Source organism: Eptatretus burgeri, chromosome 3 (assembly GCF_056783735.1).
Source record: "Eptatretus burgeri isolate ZD-2024b chromosome 3, Ebu_testis_v1, whole genome shotgun sequence".
Classification (NCBI taxonomy): domain Eukaryota; kingdom Metazoa; phylum Chordata; class Myxini; order Myxiniformes; family Myxinidae; genus Eptatretus; species Eptatretus burgeri.
In genome coordinates, this window is record NC_140963.1 from 581,422 (window position 1) to 603,114 (window position 21,693).

The 21,693-nt window shown below is 40.9% G+C and overlaps 1 protein-coding gene across 1 annotated transcript in view; it reads right to left on the reverse strand.

Annotated features, from left to right (window-relative positions):
- LOC147029278 (integrin alpha-9-like) overlaps nucleotides 1-21,693 on the reverse strand; it is a 219,502-nt gene that overhangs the window by 112,247 nt on the left and 85,562 nt on the right. Inside the window, exons 7-13 of the mRNA XM_085872069.1 lie at nucleotides 13,965-13,993; nucleotides 13,591-13,653; nucleotides 12,320-12,454; nucleotides 6,241-6,346; nucleotides 6,057-6,151; nucleotides 5,837-5,927; nucleotides 5,650-5,692 (exon numbers count right to left, since the gene is read on the reverse strand). Coding sequence (XP_085728195.1) covers nucleotides 5,650-5,692; nucleotides 5,837-5,927; nucleotides 6,057-6,151; nucleotides 6,241-6,346; nucleotides 12,320-12,454; nucleotides 13,591-13,653; nucleotides 13,965-13,993 — 562 coding nt within the window. The remainder of the gene's footprint in view (nucleotides 1-5,649; nucleotides 5,693-5,836; nucleotides 5,928-6,056; nucleotides 6,152-6,240; nucleotides 6,347-12,319; nucleotides 12,455-13,590; nucleotides 13,654-13,964; nucleotides 13,994-21,693) is intronic.

Consider the following 21,693-nt stretch of genomic DNA (forward strand, 5'->3'; position numbering starts at 1 on the left):
GTTCTGGGCCCTGTTCTTTTTCTGGTTTTCATCAATGATCTCTCGGACTCTCTGGAAAATCCTCTATTTCTCTTTGCCGATGACTCCACCCTCTGCCGTACCATCTGTCATCCCTCAGACCGGCAAGCAGCAGCTTCTTCGCTCACTGCAGATCTGGATAAAATCACAAACTGGTCCAACACGTGGAACATGTCTTTCAATCCACACAAATCTCACACTCTCACTATGTCTCTTCGAAAGGACCGTTTACAAAACCCCCATCCACTTTCTCAACAATCCTCTGGAAGAAGTCTTTTCTTTCAAGCTTCTGGGTCTCACTATCTGCCATGACCTTTCCTGGGAAAGTCACATTTCCAACCTCGCCTCAAAAGCCAGTCGCCGACTGGGAATCCTCCGTCGTGCAAAGTCCTTCCTCGGCCCTCTTGAGCTCCTGACTACTTACAAAGCTTTTGTCCGTAGCCTGATGGAGTACTGCTCTCCCCTCTGGGCTGGTGCTCCTGCCTCCCACCTTTCTCGACTTCACGCTGTCGAAACCAGGGCTTTTAAGATCATTGGCATCTCCCGCAATGAAGCTGAGTCTTTGGGCCTCTCACTCAATCACCGCAGGTTGGTCGGTGGTCTTTCTGTCTTCTACCGACTCCTCTCCAGCCTTGCCCCCCCTGCTCTCTATGCGATTTGTCCCAACCACATTTCCACAGGGCGCTCAAGGTCCGCCAACAACCCCCTTCTGGTAAAACTACCAAAATCACGAATCACTGCTCATCTTCACTCTTTCATTCCTCTTTTTTCCCGCCTTTGGAATAAACTTCCTCACTCTATTCTTTCCCATTCTTCCCTCCAGGCTTTCAAAACAGCTGTTCACCACCACCTCTTATCTTCCCCCATCCAAATCCTCGATCTTTTCTACCCCCGATAATCCACCCAAGCCCACTTCCTTCAATTCTCCTGCTTTCCTTCCTGAAAGTCCCTGTAATGTCCATCTTGTCCTCGCCATGTTCCCCGTCCCATCCCCATCCCTCTCCCTTCCACAGTTCACCTGTGTCTGTTCCCCAATGTTTTGTCCCTTCCACTCCCACCCCTCTTGTCTCATGCCTCCTTGCTGTGAGTTGTGTGTTAGCTCTCATACGAGCCTCGACCAAGGTATACAAAAAAAAAAAAAAAAAAAAAAAAAAAAAAAAAACATAGCCATGTTACAATACAAAAAGTGATACAATATTTGTTGTATCTTACTTCCTCATTGAATCACACTGTAGTAACATATACCAACTAGAAGGGCACTCGGTAGAACGCATACCTCTGCCATGTAATGCCTGATCCACGAGAACATATCAGGCCCAATACATTTTTGAAATATCATGCAAAATAAGTTTTTGAGCCCTATCTCTCAATGGTGAAGAATCACTTTAAAAATTCAATAATACTCATATCTAGATTCTAATTCAGATCTTCAGCAAAATAGAAACAATTTGTCGTGGTCACACACCCAACCTGTCCACTAAGTTTCATCCGAATCTGTCCGCAACTTTGAGATAGCGTGTTATATATGAGCTTAGCCGTCTCTCAATGTTGAAGAATCACTTAAAAAATTCTTGGATCCAGATCCAGATCTTCACGAAAATTGAACAAATTCTTCGTTGTCACACACCCAACGTGTCCATCAAGTGTTATCTGAATCCGTCCACAACTTTTTGAGATATCATGCTATATATATTAATTTAGCCCGTCTCTCAATGGTGAAGAATCGCTTTTAAAAAATTCTCGGATCCAGATCCGGATCTTCACCAAAATTTAACAAATTCTTCCTTGTCACACACCCAACGAGTCCACCAAGTTTCATCCGAATCTGTCAGCAACTTTTTGAGATAGCGTGCTATATATGAGCTTAGCCCTGCCTCTCAATGGTGAAGAATCACTTTAAAAATTATCGGATCAAGATCTTCACCAAAATCTAATCAGTTTGTCCTTGTCACACACATCAAACCTGTCCAGCAAATTTCATCCGGATCCATCCACAACTTTTTGAGATATCTTGCACAAAGACAGACAAACAAACAGACAGAGAGGGGTGAAAACATAACCTCCTTCACCTTCGGCAGCAGAGGTAATAAGCAAAGAACGTTGTGCTAACGTCACTATCTGTTTTGAACTTGACCTCCAGAGCATGCACATGTACATCGATCAACAAATGTGAGCACCTTTTCCTTCCATTAATAATACTTCATGGTGTTTTGTTTTACATTCAATCCAGTCAAATATACTTTTGAAAAAGCATAATAGTATTTCACCAAAATTCCTTTCAATGTCATGCATTTTAGAATTGTTATCTCAAAACTAGTAAATGACTCAAAGTACATATTTTACTCCATTCACGAGGCTCCTATAGAAGCCTCAAACCAAAAAAGGCATAATTTGATTCCAATCAATGTATTTATTGTACCTTAAGAAAAAAGCTTTAATTTGAATCCATTCAATCAATGAATTTATTGGAGCTCAACCAAAAAAAAAGCCTTAATTTGAATCCATTCAATAAATGTATTTTCTTTAATCTTTTTATTTTTTCCACTTAATCAATAAAACCCTTTTCAATGTCAAAGTGACTTTTTATGGATGTATTTATTGTACCTATTGAGCTATATATAAACACAAGAGTGTGCTCTTCCCCGTAACATTGTGCCGACAAGGGGACTTAGCCGTCATTACCAAAACGGGCTAAAATCTTGGATCACCCTGCCTGACCGTTTCTGTGGATCCGACATGCAACGGCACTTCCTGTACATTTTGAATGTCGCAAAACTCCCAAGTAAATCCTGGAGCAAAACTATCAATGGTACACGGAGAAATAACTCAAAATTATGCCTGATTATAAAAATCTAAACGGCATCAGCTTACCAAAACGATTATTTATTTGCCGGTAATAGGCCTTTTTCTTATTAGAAGTATTACACACGGAATGTGAACGGGCTATTTTATGATCAGATCACTGAGGTCACATGAATGAACAACGGGTGATTATAATGAGCCGTGCCCACGTCCCGTGATGCCTGTGGATTGTGTGAATAAAATTCTACAGATAAAATTAGTGCAGTAATATTTTTGTGTACTTCAGCTTCGGGTGATTTTTTTGGCCCATATAAACGATCAAAAACCATTCAAGAAACCTTTTACTTAGATTATACAGCCGTACAAAATTGATCATGGTAGTGGAATTTGGCAGTTGCGCCGTTTTTGCTGCATTTGACTCACTACGATGTTGAAGTAATGCTCATATTTCTGGGCCAGTAAGGTGAGAAAAATACTAATATATTACGTATTTATATTTTCTAATTGGTAAACAAACATGTAGTTGATTGGTATGCTAATTATTTTGCTTTTATTTACTAATACGAGTGAAATAATGTGCTGTATGACACTCTCGTCGCCATATTGTTAACACAGTGAGTGTAGGCACATCCGGGTATTTCCTCAATCAAGTTGCCCGTTTTGGTGATGGTGGTGGGTCGTACATGGTGGCACAGCGGGGTTACGTGTGCGGTATAGGGACAGCGCACTCTAGTTCTTATATACAGCTCAATGATTATACCTTAACAAAGAAAAGCCTTAATTTCATTCCATTCAATCAATATATTAATTGTACCTTGACAAAAAAAAGCTTCAATGTGATTCCATTCAATCAATGAAAAGTAATACCTCGCCATACACTGTTTCTCAACACGCTTGTTTCTGTTTTATGCTCCTTATACATTAAGACTCAACCTCCATAATCCACTCACTGGCTTCAGACATAACGGGGTGGAACACATTAGCAAATTTCACAACAACTGGTCTGGACATGCTCCAATCCATGACGCCTCCTTGACAGTCTGAAAGAACTTTAATTGTATTTCACTTTAATAGGCTAAAAAATAATAACAATAATAAATTAATCACTCAGTTTTATATTAAATAAATGTAATGTGAGCGAATCCGTATTTCATAAGATCCAAATCACTACCCAGCACGACAGTTCACCTAAATTTGCATTCCACTCCAGCAGCTCCACTCCAGGTATTCCATTTAACCTGATGTGTTGGTGCTCAGCAAATATTTGTGCATGCAGTGCAGTGCAGTACATACTGCATAAACCCTAAAAAGAAGGTGCCTTCGCATCGTTTTTTTATTTTAAGAAAAAAAAAAAAGGTAAACGTAACAGAAATGAGGAATGTGATAAGGAAAGTAATGAAAATGATGTAAAGGTTCACAAACTGACAACACATGGGGACTCACGAGAGACCAGTTCCTGTGACCAGAGACCAATGGCCTGTGGAACTTGTTCTGAACATATTTAGTCCCTGTGCTTACAGTTTGCTAAACGAGTTGACATTAATTTTTATTGTCATTTCATTTGTGCCTAAAAGTTTGAAATGTCACAACCGAAGAAAATTAAACAAAGCATTTCCCTTCAAATAAAATTGGACATTTTGAAATGTTTAAGAGTTCTGGAAGGGGCACAACATATTTAATGCAATCAAGAACATCAGCGAGTCTTAGAAGCAACTTAGAAGCAAGTTACGTCTGCAGACCTCAATAGTGTGTGGAGGAAACTCTGGCGTGATTGTGTTCTTCGCTCCCTAGGGAGGAAGAGGAGGTGATTCAAGATGTTATTGAAAACGTTGTCAAAATGGGCAAGCAGCTGGAATTTGAGGAACTTGAGAAGGAAGATATTGATGGATTGCTCAAATCCCATGGAGAAGAGCTCTTCAATGAAGACTTAATGCACCTTGGAGAGCAAATAGCTGCTGAATATACATCTGGGACCATCAAAAAAGTTCCCCGTACAGCTTTGTTAGCCAAAAGGCTTTCAGAGATCTTACAACACATCAATACAGCGACAAACATCATGCAAGATGATGACCCAAATGTGGAAAGGAGCTTCATTGTTGCAAGGGTCTTAAGTCATGGAATGCAATGCTCAGTACAAGGAACTTTATGAAGTTAAAAAAAAAAAAACGGCTCGAAGGCAACTCTCCCTTGATCAATTATATTCAAGAAGACTTGTCAGCCAAAGGCTGAGAAGAGTCCTGATCAAGATCAGCATTCATAAGATCGACCCCACAGCTCTGTTCTTTGCCAGGATTCAGATTCTGGTTTGGATTTGGAATAGTAATTGTTCGAGTTGTGATGTAATTTGTAAACGTTTTTTTTGTACATATTTTTTCCTGTCCAGGGTACTGTAAATACATTTTGTTAAATTACACTTATAAATTTTCCTTTTACTGTCCAGTATGGTACTGTAAATACTTTTATTAATCAGAACTGCTATATTAAGTTGTTATATTCATTAATAAGCACAACTTTATCTTGAGAACTCTTATTTGGGGAAAAATGCTGGTTTTTGACATCCATCAAGTACGTGTCTCCCATTTTGAGCATTATTCTTAGAGTAAAACTTGTTTTGCAACAAGAATGAATCGCGATATACTTGGTTTTTCAGTTATGCATCCTGATCATATGGTGAAGTATTACTGTATTGTACCTTAACAAACAAAAGCTTGAATTTCATTTCATTCAATCAATGTATTGTACCTTAAGAAAAAAAAGCCATTCAATCAATGTCTTGTACCTTTTCAAAAAAAAGCCTTAATTTGATTCCATTCAATCAATGTATTGTACCTTAACAGCACCACAGCATCAGCAAAAGATCCCACCGTCAGGTCTGCAGGTAGAGGTTTTAGAGGAGGAAAGAGATGTAGATAGGTTAATCTCCATGATATTCACGTTGTAAGATATTTATAAATAAATTTAAATTAAATATCCTTGTTTAAGGATGACTCTTGAATATGACAAAGCTAAAACCCACCGTTGTAACCATTGCCATCCATGTCTTTTCCTCCAGATATTGACTGACCAAACATTTTCAGGCGAGTGGAAATTTTGCGACCAAATATTTTCTGTAAGACAGCAAATATTTCATACAAAACAGGTTTTCAGAGAAAGGAAATGTAGAAATTGAAATTTGAATTAAACAACAATATAACAGTATTCTAAATAAGATGTGGTGTAATGGTAATCTCTCTCACCTGGGAATAGTGTGGGACAATTCCTCCGTCGTCACCCTGGTATATGTAAACAACTCCATGAAAATCATCCTCTTGTGGAGCGCCAATGGCAACATCTGAGAGCATTTCATGCATTGCTAACTTCTGTTTGGTTTGACCATATACTGGATTGATTGTGTTTAAATGTCAACTGGAGGATACAGACCTTGAAATCCATCATCATTGATATCACCCAGAGATTCAATTGCTGTGCCAAAGTGAGCATTGTAAGCATGAGATCCTGCCAGCTGTGTGGTTTCCTGCATTTTCCCCTAATTGCACACACATAACAGTGAGATTGCCTATTATTTATTATATTATAACACTGATTAAATTTGTGAAGAAAATAAACTTCAAAGTAAACACAGTTTCATTAAAATACTCAGTCAGGTGTAGTCATTTCCACAAACTCCTATTGAATTACAAACATTTCATAGCACAAGGTAATAATTAAATAAACAAACAAGAAAAAGACATTGTGCAGAGCACGATAGTTGCAAAATCCAGGTCCCTCTCCAAAGGTTGCCACGGATACATCAAATTGTCCATTTCATTAAGATTAAAATAGACAATCTCAATCAAAGCTCAGGTCAATCGGATGAAAATTAATTATTTTTCAGATTGAAACTAATGATTTTACAAGTTTGACCTCAAGTTGACCTTTTGACCTCAAAATAGTTGTTTTCCCCAATTTGGTGATGGACTATGCAAATTCTGTTCAACGTTCAAGTTCATCGGATGTAAATTGACGATTTTTCCGTTGAAAATTGATTTTAGAAGTTTGACCTCGAGTTGACCTTTGACCTTTTGACCTCAAAAGTAGTTGGTTTCCCCAATTCAGTGATGCAATATGCAAATCTTGTTGAAATTTTAAGTCAATCGGTTGAAAAATGATGATTTTAGAAATTCGACCTCAAGATAACCTTTGACCTAAATCAATAGGCTTCTCAGTTGAGACAACCTCGACAACTTGGTGAAGTTTCGTGAAGATCAGTTTTAATTTGTGACCTGTAGGCAATTGACAGACAGAAAGACAAAGAGAATAACAAAATAAACTGACCAATATACTTGAAAAATCTTCAATTTGGCAAGTAATAAACATAGAAATGATTCCTTCATTTTTAATAACATACTTCAATTCAAAACTAATTAATAATAATAGCTAAACAGCATTTTTATTATTTATGGCTCTAGCATTTAAACAATGATTCAGCTGAAAATCTCTAATATCAAGTGAAAGACAATTCCCTTGGTTGCTGTGGTGGAGGCAATTTACGAGGTCTGATCAAAAAATTCCGGGCCTAAATTTATTCTTACAAAACTAAACAACAACCCAGAAAATCAATGCCTGGTGTTGGCTTGGGATCCTCGGGTCCTGAGTTCAAGCCCCGTTGGGCCGCTCAATTATTACACCAGGAGGTTAACTCAGCCTGTCATCCTTCCGAGGTCAGCAAAATGAGTACCAGTGCACTGGTAAGGGGGACACTGCATCAGCGGCATAGCCACGTCCCAACCAATGATGCAACCAACAGCCACAGGCTGCACTCCAGAGAGGAGAGAGGAGAGAGGAGAGAGGAGAGAGAGAATCAATGTATCCTCTTCAAAGTAGTCTCCTTCTGTTGGAACACAATGATTCCAGTGGTTCTGCCATGATTTGAAGCATCTCTGGCACTCTTCCTTTGGGATGGCTTTCAGTTCCCAAGTCACATTTTAGATGATGGTTGCCATATCCTGAAATCTCTTTCCTTTCTGGATGCGCTTCAATCAGTGGAACAGAAAAAAGTAAATTGGTGCCAAATCTGGTGAAAACGGTGATTGGGGAACCAGTGGAATGTCGAGTTTGGCCAAAAATTATCACATAGAGAGTGCTGAATGCACCGGAGCATTGTCGTGATGCAACATCCAAAAACCTGACTCAATTTGCAGGCCGTTTTCATCGAACTGCATCTCTTAGGTGTTTCAGAGTGGCCAAATAAAAGTAGTAATTCACCATCTGACCTTGTGGAACGAACTCGTAGTGCACAACACCTTCACTGTTAAATAACACAATCAACAGTCTTGCTTTCTTTGGTTGAGGTGACGACGGGGTTTTCCACCGCGATGACCGACAGTCTTGGGGTCGTAGCCAGAAACCCAAGTCTCGCCACCTGTAATGATGCTTTGCAGGAAGTTTGTCACTTGCTGCATGATCAATGAGTTCATGAGACACTGTGGAGGAGATGCTCCTTCTGTTCTGGAGTGAAAGCCTATGGGATGAATTTTGCTGTGACCCACCTCATTTCCAAATGTTGAGTCAAAATTGTTTGGCATGTGCCACAGGACATGCCAACTTCTTCCTCCACTTCAGAATCATCATTTGTCTAGTACCAGGAATGGTGTCATGACATGAGTGATGGATTCCTCACTGTGTGAGGTTGATGGACAGCCAGAGCATGGATCATCATCGAAGGAAGTTCAGCCATTTTGAAACCGAGCAAACCACTCAAAGGTTTTCAAACGGCTGAGTTTCATCCCCAAATGCAGTTTTCAACATTTCATACATTTCTGTGGCTGTACTATTGAGTGTCACACCAAATGTGATGCAAACACATTGCTACTTAAAGTCAGATATTTTACAATGGGACAGAAAAATAAACACGTCTGCACAAAACAGCATGTCACTCACGACCGAAGACAGAATAGCAGAAAGTGTTGCCAACCATGCCACTTGTTTCATTTCCCCGTAGTATACTTAATATCCCTGCAACACATTTAGTTCCAGAACCTTTTGATCCGACCTCGTAAAGAGGCCTTATCTATTCCCAACAGGATGATTAAATAAAGATTGAAGAAATATTTGCACTTTCTTTCTGCAGGAAGAAAGTGCCAAAAATGAAAACACCCCAGTTATCATATTGTAAAGTTATTGGGGATCAAGATAGCCCACAATGTGTCAACCACAGAAGAATCAACTTTGGCTGAAATGTCGTGGTGACGCGTATGTAGAGCATATCAAGCAAAACAAAGAGGATGCAGGCAATGAATGACAAAAGACTTGGCAGACCGTTTGTATTACCCTGACCACCATGGCACAGTGGTAGGCTCTGATAGTGTTTTTGCAATCACTCATCACAAGAAGAGAGTAGCATATCATGGGTCAAGGGCAAACTGTTGATAAGATCACACCAACTTTAGCTGACTGTAGGTTGGAACACAGATTTGCTGTTCGCCATCCTTGCTTGCCTTCAAACACTGCAGCTTATGATGTTAACCGAAGTGTATTTCTGGAATGAGGGGTCTCACTGTGTACTTTCAAATGCTGCAAAGCAATCTTCTTAACTGAACAATTCAGTACTTCTCTCCATTCGAGTATCAGTCATTGCTCGGCTACCACGGGCTTCTGAGAGCCAAGGTCATGGTTCAGTTCTGTCACCACCCTAACCCCCAATTATTTCTCAACTTAAACTTACTCTGATAAGTTTTCAATTCCTTCAATCAACTCCACCTGACTATAAACAACGGTGATTTTGCACATTGTGTTTTATTACAAACCCATGGGTCTGATGTAACTTCATACCAATGGTTGAGTCTCCCAGTTACCTCATGCCTTGATGACCCAATCACTACGATTGAAGTCTGTTCTCCCTATGTGCTATGTCTGAGTCACAAGCCATCAACACAATTTCCATAAACCTATGCATAATTAGTGTGGTAAATAATATGGAGTTTGGGACAGCAAGGTAAGGCTGTGAGATTTCAGAAAGGCAAACTTTGAAGATAGTTGAAGAGAGTCGGTAGTTTTAGATTGGGAAAAGCTAACGAGTTGGCAGTCTGCATAAGAGAAATGGGCAACCTTCAAGAAGCAATTGTGTGGGTTGTGGAGTTGGTACAGCATATTCCAGTGAGGTGTAAAATTAGAGCCAGAAAGAGACCAGGGTAGATGAGCAGTGAGGTCAACAATGTTCATAAGGATAAACAGAAGGCATCATCAAGTACAAAATAACAAAACGAGAGTTTAACTAGTACCAGTATAAGAGTAATTGGGGGTTAGTTAAGAAAATAACTCGGCAAGCCAAAAGGGAATAAGAAAAGGATAGGGACATAGGCATTAAACAAAACAGCAAGACATTCTTTAATTATTATAAGGGGTAAAGAAAAGTTAAGGACAAGTGTGGACCCCTTGAGGAAGAGCACCAGAGAATTGGTGGATGATGATGGTGAAATGGCAGCCTTATTTAATTGTTTCATTTTTGTTTCTACATTTACACAAGAACAGTTGGGGGAAGTTCCAATAGCTAAGGGTATCTATTTCAACAGTGAGCAAGGGCTTCTAGAAGAGATCCAAGTAGGAGTGAAGAAAGTGAAGAAGCCATGAGAAAAATTGAGGGATGATAAAGCTCTGATAATATACAGCCAACAGTAATGAAGGAGGTGGCAGAGCAGATAAATGAGATGTTAACCAGCTCAATGGAGTCAAGACAGGTGCCAGAGTATTTGAGAGGAGCAAGTGTAGCACCATTAATTCAGAAAGGTTCCAGAGAAGAATTGGGGAACTATATACATACATACCTGGTAGTTTGATTTTGGAAGGTGTTGGTGTCATGAATTAAGGAATGGTTAAGGAACGATTTGAATAATTTCAAACAAATTAAAAGTAGTCAGCATGAATTTACTCAGGGGAGGTAATGCTCAACAAATTTATTGCCATTCTATGAGGAACTTTTTGACTGGGTGGATAAGTGCATCGGATGCAGTTTATCTGGACTTTCGAAAATATATTGCAAAGGTTCCAGATAGAAGGCTGTTGATTAAGGTTAAGGCCTGTGGAATGGCTGGTGGAGTAGCCAACTGGATTGGAAACTGGAGTAATGGTGGGAACCACAGAGTGCCTCTGAACAGAAGGAGATTGGACTTGGACGAAGTAATAGCTCGGTACCCCAGGGATCAATTCCAGAACCACTATCATTCATAATCTACGTCAATGATTTGGACAGTGGGGTTAACAGTAGGGTTTAAAAATTTGCATGTGCTACTAAGCTCAGAGATTAGCCACACAGCAGTGTTGGGTGTGATCAGATTCAGGAAATTCTGGATACTTTAATGGACGGCAGATGGAGCTCAACAATGAAGAGATGTAAAGTGCTGGGGTTGGGCAAGAATAATGGAATGGAAATGAGGATGATTTCATGCAAGAGGCAGTCTCGGATAATGCGACTCAGCAGAAGGATCTGGGTGTGGTCATACATGTGGTGGGTATGCAGACATCGCATTGCCAGGCAGCTATACTGTGTAGCTCGAGTAAGCAAATAAAGTTGTAGGTTGATTCGTAGGGGAGTAAATAATGCATCAAAAGAGATCATGTTAACTTTGTGGAGGAATTTAGTGAGGCCTCATCTGGAATATTGTCTCCAGTTTTGGTCACCATATCGAAGGACAGACATAGTTGTCATACCCAGGCAAAAATGTGACAGAACTATAGTATATGAGAGTACAACTCTCATATACTACAGTAGTCTGCAGAGAATTACAACAGGAAAGGAATGCTATTTTTGCCTGGGAGAGAGTGCAGCATAGAACAACGAGATTCATCCCAGGCCTAGCTAGACTAAGCCATGAGGAGCAACTGAAAGAAACAGGACTTTTTACATTGGAAAGGACATTATTGCAAAGGGGTTTGAGAGAGCCATTTAAGATAATGAATGGTGAAAAGAAAATAAGTGCAAAATATTTTTTCCGCAGAATAGACGCTGACAGGACAAGGGGTTATGGCTCAGGAGTACAGAAGAGGACAGTTAAGATGGTTGTAAGGTAGCGGCCTTTCACTCAGAGAGGTGAATGTATGGAATCGTCTCACTGAAGGAAACAATGGTGACGGTGTAGTTGATGTGTGGTTTTAAAATTGAATTAGATATGTGGAAGTGGTGGGGATGGTGTACGAGTACAAAGATGTTAGCACGATTTGCAGGCGGGTTGACAACAGAATGAAATGCATTGAAGAGGATGGAGGTTATGTGGAATAATGTAACATGAATAACATTAATGTGGAATGATATAACATGTCATTGGTACCATGTCAATAATGTATGTATGGTAACATAGCTTTTGGATAACCATTGTGAGTAATAAGGTTTCACAGAACTGCATTAAAATTGCTTCAATTCCATTAAATCAATGAAATATATCACATTCAAAGCTTTCCACTCAATTTCTGTATTTTCTGGCAAATCCAACTGACAAAGTATTTTCAAAACAGGTGTGCTGCTTACAGCATTGCTGATGTACACGTACACCCTTCCCTCATCTCGAATTTCGGTGTATTGAGGTGCCCCAACCAAAAGATCATCCATCCCGTCTGAATTGAGATCCATCAAGCAGAGTACAGCACCAAAGTAGGCACCGAGCTGTTAGGGTTAGAATGAAAAAAAATTGAAGAAACAACACAACAATAATTACATCAACACTGATACATGTACCATTTTTTGAATTATAAAGACATTAGCAGAGAAGGGACAAATCAAAAGTATCTAAATTTGAACGTGGCATCCCAACGTCATTCTGAGCTGTGCACTCATCAGGTGAGAACACCAAACAGGCCAACCCAGCATTTCTACAATCACCATGTCCCTCAATAAGCCAATCCAGCAGTCCTACAATCGCTATATCCCTCAACAGGCAAACACAGCAATGCGACAATCACGATGTCCCTCAATTTGTTTTCATCCACAGCCTGATGGTGTGCTGCTCTCCCCTCTGGGCTGGTGCTCCTGCCTCCCACCTTTCTCAGATTCATGCTGTGGAAACCAAGGCATTTCGGATCATTGGCATCTCCCTTGATGAGGCTGAGTCTTTGGGCCTCTCACTCCCTCAACGCAGGCAGGTCGGTGGTCTTTGTCTTCTACCATTCTCCTCTCTGGTCTCCCCCCCCCTTGCTCTGTCTGAGATATGTCCCCACCATATTTTTGCAGGGTGCTCAAGGTCCGCCAACAACCCCCTTCTGGTATAACTACCAATATCACGAATCATTGCTCACCTTCACTCTTTCATTCCTCTTTTTCCCCACATTTGGAATAAACTCCCTCACTCTGTTCAATCCCATTCTTCCCTACAGGTCTTCAAAACAGCTGTTCACCACCACCTATCATCCCCTATCCAAATCCTTGATCTTTTCTTCCCCCATTAATCCACCCCAAACCCACCTGCTTTCCTTCCTGAAAGTCCTTGTATTGCCCATCTTGTATACCCCGTGTACCCCGCCTCCATCCCTCTCCCTTCCACAGATCTCCTAATGTCTCTGTTCTCCACTGTTTTGTCCTTCCCTCTCCCGCCCCTCTTGTCTCCTGCCCCCCCTTACTGTGCGTTGTGTGTTAGCTCTCATACGAGCCTCGCCAATGTATACAACCCCCCCCCCCAAAAAAAAAAAAAAAACACAGGCCAACCCAGCAATGCTACAATCGCCATGTCCCTCCTCTTTAATCTGTGGAAATTACTTATTGTGATACATTTCAACCACATTAATAGATCTCAACATTTTACATACCTGGGTCCCTAATATTTCCTGGTATTTTTTCAATGAACCATCTTCAAGAGATAGCAAAATCACCTGTAAAGACACTTGTATTCATCACTTACATAAACAATTTGAGCATTGTTTTTTTTTTTTGTTAAAATGAGTAACCATGACAATGGATATCAAAGAGGAATAAGAAACCTGGAATGTTAATGTGACAGCAAACATAAAAAGGCAGCTCACAGATAGAGCAATTGCAGATAGAGTAAATGGAAGTTAAATGGGTTTGTCACCAGGCCAGTAGTTGAGGATATTTACTGATAAGCAAAGTCAAAGTTATGGTTTGTGCTTATACAAGTTCCCAATATAAAAGTTCGACTGATTCATCAACAACATCAACATACGCACACATAAGATTGTACAAATATCCCAGCTGTACACACAAACATAACCACAAAACCAAAGGGAAACAGAATACAAATGTCAAGTATGATTCTCACAAAAACCTGGAGCCAATAGGGAAAAGTACAAAAGATACAATTACAGTTTGGAGAAAATGGCATAACTTTAAAATTATCCTGCAACATTATTGATGAATGATTATATCAATGGGAAAATAAAAATAAAAATACTTACTCGATATAAAACTAGAGGGGGAGCACTTGGGAGAGTGCAAAACCTCCGCCGCCAATATTGCTGGGTCACTCAAGTGAACCTTATATCTTATTCATTAAATATGATGTCAACAGTGCTGACAGTGATAGTTCTTTTCTCCAACATTTTTTTTTTTGGGGGGGGGGGGGTTGGAAATCACTTAAAACATGTAAAAATGCAAAAATGCAAAAAAAAAAATCAAAATTTTGTTGAAAAAAAAAGTTGCAAAAATTTTTTTTTCTCTAACAATTTTTTTTGGGGGGGGTTGGAAATCACTTAAAACATGTAGAAATGCAAAAAAATTTCCCCTTCTTTTTTTTTTTGGGGGGGGGGGGGTTGGAAATCACTAAAAACATGTAAAAATGCAAAAAAAAAAATTATCTCACAATTTTTTTTGGGGGGGGGGGACCAAGTCCAAAATTTAATGGCATGATCCTTGGACCATACCTAACCCCCCCCCCACCAAGTTTCGTCGAAATCTGTCGAGGAGTTTTTCCGTAATACTGTTCACAAACAAACAAACAAACAGAAAGGGGTGAAAACAGTAACCTCCATCCATCTTCGAAGATGGCGGAGGTTAATAATTACAACTTAGCCAGAAAATTAATATAAAATGTATTCAGCGTTTATGGACATGCGATTCTCGAATGATCAAAATATGACAGTGGACCTATAGTCTCACTCTGAATTGTTGGCAGGTTACAGGACACAGGAAGGAACCCAAATTCTTCTTGGATGGGCCATCTCTTCTGAAATGAACAAAATCAACTCCAGATACTTATTTTATATTTTTCTCGACAAGATCAAGGCCCTTGGAAGAGCGAGCTAATAAATTGCAGAACGAAAGGAACCAATAGTGGGGAAACATTTGGACACAATGATGAAGATCATCATCATCATACTATAATGCAGCAATGGTGTGTGTATGCATATTTTCATACGTTTATTATTTTCCCTCCAAGCCTTCAAAACAGCTGTTCACCACCATCTCTTATCGTCCCCCATCCAAATCCTCGATCTTTTCTACGCCCGTTAATCCGCCCCAAACCCACCTCCTTCAAATTCCCTGCTTTCCTTCCTGAAAGTCCCTGTAATGTCCATCTTGTTTACCCCGTGTTCCCCGCCCCATCCCTCTCCCTTCCACAGATCTCCTAATGTCTCTGTTCCCCACCGTTTTGTCCTTCCTCTCATACCCCTCTTGTCTCATGCCCCCCTCGCTCTGCGTTAGCTCTCATACGAGCCTCGAGACAATGCATACAAAGTAATACATTGTTGAGGTTTCCCGCCGGCGCGTCACCACGAGCACGATCCTCGATGAAGCAGTGGGGCCGTCTCGGCTCGATCACCCGGAATTTACAGATCGCCGGCCCGGGTAAGCTCGGGTCGACGGGTCCTGGTAGTTTTAGGACCGAAATACGCCAATTGGGAGATCACGTGGGATAGGGTTAATTGCCAACTTCAACTTACCTAAGTACCCACGTGATCCAGCTACCGGGGTACTTCACCCTCGACGGAACTCGTTCGGAAGCGAGCCGCTTAAGCGGCCTATCCCGTGTGCGTAGCTGAGCGGTGATATCACCGAATTCCGCCGGCCCGATTCTCTTGGGACCCTGGCAATGGTCCACTAATCCCTCACACGCACGACAGGCTCAGCCAATGATGGAAACGACACGACGAGCTGAGTACTTTTAACAATTGGGGTTTATTTTACAAATAATGAGAGAATTGTTAGGGTGCACACAAGGGAAGATTTATACCTAATAAAAAGCAAGGCAAATAATATACAGCACAGGCACTTATTAGTCTGTGGGCTTATGTAAAAAAAGCAAAATTTTGGGTAGATTCTTTGCACCCATGTTTAAACACATCTATAAACTTCACCGATTCAGAAATAAAGGGTGCCAGTTTTTCTATGAGCTTTTCGGGCCTCCATTTTGAATTTCAAAATGGCTGCCGTTTTTACCATATATGTATGATTTTTCGGTATTTAACGTTATTTTGAACATATAATTCAATGTGTGTGCAAATAGAGTTTGGGTACCAAATGCATTGTAGTTGAGACAACTGTTCATCTGAACTCTGTTTGCCAGGATATCAACAGGTTTGATGTTAATGTCAAGAAATATTGGTATGAATGTGAAACTTATAACTGGTATCTCACGAATATTTTCTGCTTGCAATATGATGCATATCCACAGTGAACAAAATAACTTACTGCTTTATTTCAAAAGACCAAAAATGCACAGTGGACATCCCATCCTATAAAATACTTAAGGCATTGAAATTTATGGCAAATTGTTAATTTCACTTATGGTTATGATTCCAGATTAACCATGGCATCCTGTGGAGAACCATAATGTAAGAAGCATGCAACTGAACCTTCCATTGACTTTCGAATCTGCTTGTTGTGTCAAGGAGACGAGGTCACTGACATTAAAGGTGTTAATCAACTGGAGCATCTGCGACTACCAGAACTGGAATCGTACCAATCATTGTTGGACTGTATAAGCAAGAGGGCTCAATATCAAAACCCTGAGTATGTTCGTTGGCATCAACAACTGAGTGGCATATCTGGAAAAGAACTGAACTACCAACATGCAGTGTGGCACAAATCATGTCATGGTAAAGCAACACACAAGCAACACATTGAGAGAGAAAAAGCTAGATATGACAAAGCAGTTTTATCTCAAGAATCAAGTGTATTGTCATACAGTAAAGTCGGTGGTCGCCCTCCCGCATCACAAACATCTAACACCCCAAAGCAAGCAACTCTTGCATCTACCAGCACACTAACAAGATCTCGTTGCCCTCCATTCCGAAAGAAACACTGTTTCTTCTGTCAAAACGTGAAGATTTGTGGTGGTAAGACAGAACGCCTTATTATTTGTTGAAGTGTCGATATCGGAGTGTCAATCCAAAACATAGTTGATGCTAGCGGGAATAAACAATGGAAAGTAAACCTGGCAAACATCATAACTGATGGCGACTTTCTTTCAAGGGACATTAAATATCACAAAAATTGCCATACCATTAACTGGTGCAAGTACATACAAGCCAAAGAAAGAGTCAGCAACAGAGAACATCAGGCAGAAAATACAGTGGAATTTATTTCTGCAGAGATCGAGTTCAGTGCTGAATTGCAGGAATCTATAGATCAAGGAAGCATCCCACTACAGACAAGAGCACAGTGATAAAGCTTCTGGAAGATCTGGTGGCCAATGACACAGCTCAAGCTTCTGCACAACCTGCCGAGTTTGATGAGGGATCTGAGACATGTCTTGTAGTTGATGGAATGGGAGTGGTACAGGAATTAATGGCAGTCAAAAATTTCAAGACTTGCAAAGAACTTGCAACATCCTTTGTCACACTCACTGACTCAAAGGCTCGTGGATATTGTCAAGTGTGAGTTATATTTGATAATTACACCAAGAATGCATCGCTGAAGGAGCAGACGAGAGAGCGGCGGAAAGGCAAGCTGAAGGGAACTAAATCCTACATCGTTCAAGACTCAACAGGCATCAAAGACAAAAACATGTTTCTCGCCAGCAGCAGCACAAAGGATTCATTAACTCTCTACCTTTCCCATCAGCTCATCCACTACAGTACCATCAAGGTTATGACTGCAACACGGAAAGAGGTCATGACGAATTATGAAGTTGAAACAATGACCAGTGTCAGCACACAGGAAGAGGTGCACACATAACTTATCATGCTGTAGAAGTTGGGAGCAATGGAATGAATGTCCACATATATGAACAAGACACTGATGTGCTACTTTTGGCTCTACGAAGAACAACACTACTTGGCAACCATTCTGCACTAATCATAGGCACAAGCGAAAGATGATGGAAAGTCTTCCTACAGCCTATATATGACAAGCTTGGCCCAGAGAAATCAGCAGCTTTGATCAACTGGCATGCTCTCACAGGCTGTGATATGACAGGACATATCCAAGGGAAGGGAAAGAAGGGGTGCTTTACAACTTTCCTGAAGGCAAGCTCCATCATTCTGAGAGCACTAGCTGACCTTGGCGAAGGGGATGAGCCATCTGAAGAAGTTCTTCATGGTTGTGAAGAGTTTCTTTGCTCTCTTTTCTCTCCAGTTGGAGTCCACTTTGGGCAAGCAAAGATGCTGAGATGGTTTTTATTCAAGCAACTCACAAATGAATGAGGAGTTGACAAACTGCCACCGACTCAGGGAGCATGGATTGAACATATACGCCGTGCCCATGTCCAGTGTAATATCTGGTGCCAGGATATGGTATTGAACCCAACTTTTCTTGACCCTTTGACCTTGGGGTGGCGAAACCAACACAAAAAGCTACTGATTGTTCTTTCTCAGGTTGCACCAGCCCCAGTCTCAGTGCTGCAGCTCGTCAGGTGTAACTGTGAGAAATCAAAGTGTTCAAGAAGGTGCTCATGCAGAGGAAACAGTGTGGTCTGTACCGAACTTTGCAAATGTGGTGGGGAAGGTGGCAGCTGTACTAACATAACACCACCAAGGATTGGTGAAGATCTAGATTCTAGATGATTGAAGCAATGACAATTATAAATGTTTAATCAGAAACGTTGACACTCCTGATTCATACATGTAGCATTTTCATACCTTTGAAAAAAAAAAAATTTCATCCATCTTCTAATTGTATAACCGCCCAAATAAATTTATATTGAATTACATGCTCTTTATTATTTCTTTTAAATGTTTTGGAGGATTGGCAAAGAGTGTTCCAATCATAAACATGTTGTTATTATTGGAATCCTCCTGTGCCAAAACATATGATTCGACACCAAAAACATCTTCTCATGTCTATTGGTTCAAAAGTAATGGCATTTTACAGAGAAAAAAACCCCGAAATCAGGGGGCCATCTTGAATTTTTTCCAATATTTAGAGTATTTCTCGTGCTCTTCGTTTGCTTCTAATGAATCTTTGTCCCCTTTATATGAGTTTAGATAAAATAAAATAAATATTGTATGACATTTGAATGAATAGTAATGGTTAATTTGCAATATTATTTTTAAAAGATTTTCAGCGGTGGTCATTTTGAAATTCAAAATGGAGGCCCGAAATGTTAATGGGAAAACTGGCACCGTTTATTTTCTAAACCAGTGAAGTTTCTAGATGTGTTTGGACATGGGTACCACGAATCTACCCCAAAAATGACAAATCCAGAAAATGGTACATAAGCCCACGGACTATATACTGTTCACTACTTATTAGACGGGGCGCACACACACACACACACACACACACACACACACACACACACACACACACACACACACACACACACACACACACACACACACACACACACACACACACACACACACACACACACACACACGGACCTCCTGGGTCTTTAATGGGACCTCCAGCCCAGAGGACCGTCGGGCTGAGGTTCAGGGTAGCTGACCTGGCCACGAGCGCGCAGCTGGACGTCCCCTAGTCGTGAGACTGGTGTCGCCGTCCCAGCCAGGCGGAAGGCAACGACGCGAAGCTCTGAGGCCGGGACGAGGTCGCCCCAGAAGCCAAGGTGATGAGCCGGGCAGAGAAGAAAAACGGGAGAAACAAGCAGGGAACGAACGACGACGAATCTCCTCAGAACTGCGCTTTCATGTACGCTCTTTTAAAACTCCTCATCCGTAGGAAAAACCCAGCCGACTCAGGAACCACCTTCCCCTCCTCCAAACACACCTTATCTCACCCTTCCCGCTCAACGACCCTTCGTTCCACCCCACTCGCCCTTCCATTGGGCCGGAGGCCACATGTGACTCCTCGTCCGCGCCCGATTGGACAGGCGCGCGGTGGGCGGGGCACTCCCTCCCTTGGACGGGGCCTCCAGCGGGGGGCGTTCATGGATCTGTCTTCGGATTCTCAGACCGCGTGGTGACAGGAGTGAAGCGAAGGCGAGGCGATGCGGTGCGGTCGGCGGTGGAGACGATGATGTAGTTGGTGGTGTAAAAAATTACAAAAAAAGAAAATCTAACTATTAAAACAACTTCACAGCACAGGAACATTTAATTACCCATTAGACTAGGGTCGGAACCCTAACTGGCAACATGTACTTACCGATATAACTGAGCTAAAGGACCTGAATGTTGAGTGCGATAGCTTTCCAAATCCACAACAGTGTGTGTGTGTGTTTATGTGTTTATGTGTTTATGTGTTTATGTGTTTATGTGTTTGTGTGTGTGTGTTTGTGTGTTTGTGTGTTTGTGTGTTTGTGTGTTTGTGTGTTTGTGTGTGTGTGTGTGTGTGTGTGTGTGTATGTGTGTGTGTGTGTGTGTGTGTGTGTGTATGTATGTATATATGTGTGTGTATGCAATTATGAATGTGTGCATGTATGTATATGTATGTATATGTGTATGTGTGTATGTATATGTAATTATGAATGTCTGTATGTGTATATATGTATATGTGCATGTATGTATGTATGTATGTATGTGTGTGTATGTATGTGTGTATGTTCACTACTAGTCAACAGTTTTAGAACACCCTCATTTTTCCAGTTTTTACTGAAATTTAAGCAGTTCAAGTCCAGTGAATAACCTGAAATGGTACAAAGCCAAGCGGTAAACTGCCAGACGTTAAGAAAAAAAAGTTTAGGTAACCAAAAACTGAACAATAATGTAAATTTCAGAGTTGTTAAAAAAGGCCCTTTTGAGGACACAAGTAATGGGTTAGCAATTGCAGCTGTTCTGCAGGCATGGTAGTAAATTAAGCCTTGAAAGTTGATGCAAACAATTCCTACAGGTGTCCCAACTTTTGTTGATTAGTTACCAACCCTCTGTCTGTATAAAAGCAGTGTTGGAACAGACTGTGTTGCTACACCCTCTGAAGCATTATTTTGACAATATTGCACTGCAGGAAGTAGTATATTGCTATCATAATGGTGAGAAAAAGACAATTAACAAAAAAAGAAAGACAGACAGACCATTATAACCCTTAAAAGTGTAGGTCTTTCCATTATAGAAATTGCAAAGAAGCTAAGATGTCAGCGAGTACAGTTTCCTGCACCATCAAAAGGCACTTGGAAACTGGAGGAAACTCTGACAGGAAGAGAACTGGCAGACCCAAATCCACAACACAATCAGAAGACAACTTTCTGAGAGTCAATAGCTTGCGTGATAGGCGGCTCACACGACAGCAGCTTCAAGCACAGCTCAACACTGGTGAAAGTAAGGAAGTTTCAGTTTCAACTGTGAAGAGAAGACTTCGAGACGCAGGTTTGACAGGTCGAGTGGCAGTAAGAAAGCCATTGCTAAGATGGCAAAATAAGAAAAAAGAGGTTTGCCTGGGCCATGAAGCACAGCCAGTGGACTACTGAAAACTGGAAGATGGTCTTACGGACCGATGAATCAAAATTTGAAATCTTCAGGTTAATCACGCAGGGTTTTTGTACATCGTCGAGTCGGTGAAGAGATGGTTCCTCATTGTGTGACACCAACTGTCAAACATGGAGGAGGAAGCGTGATGAT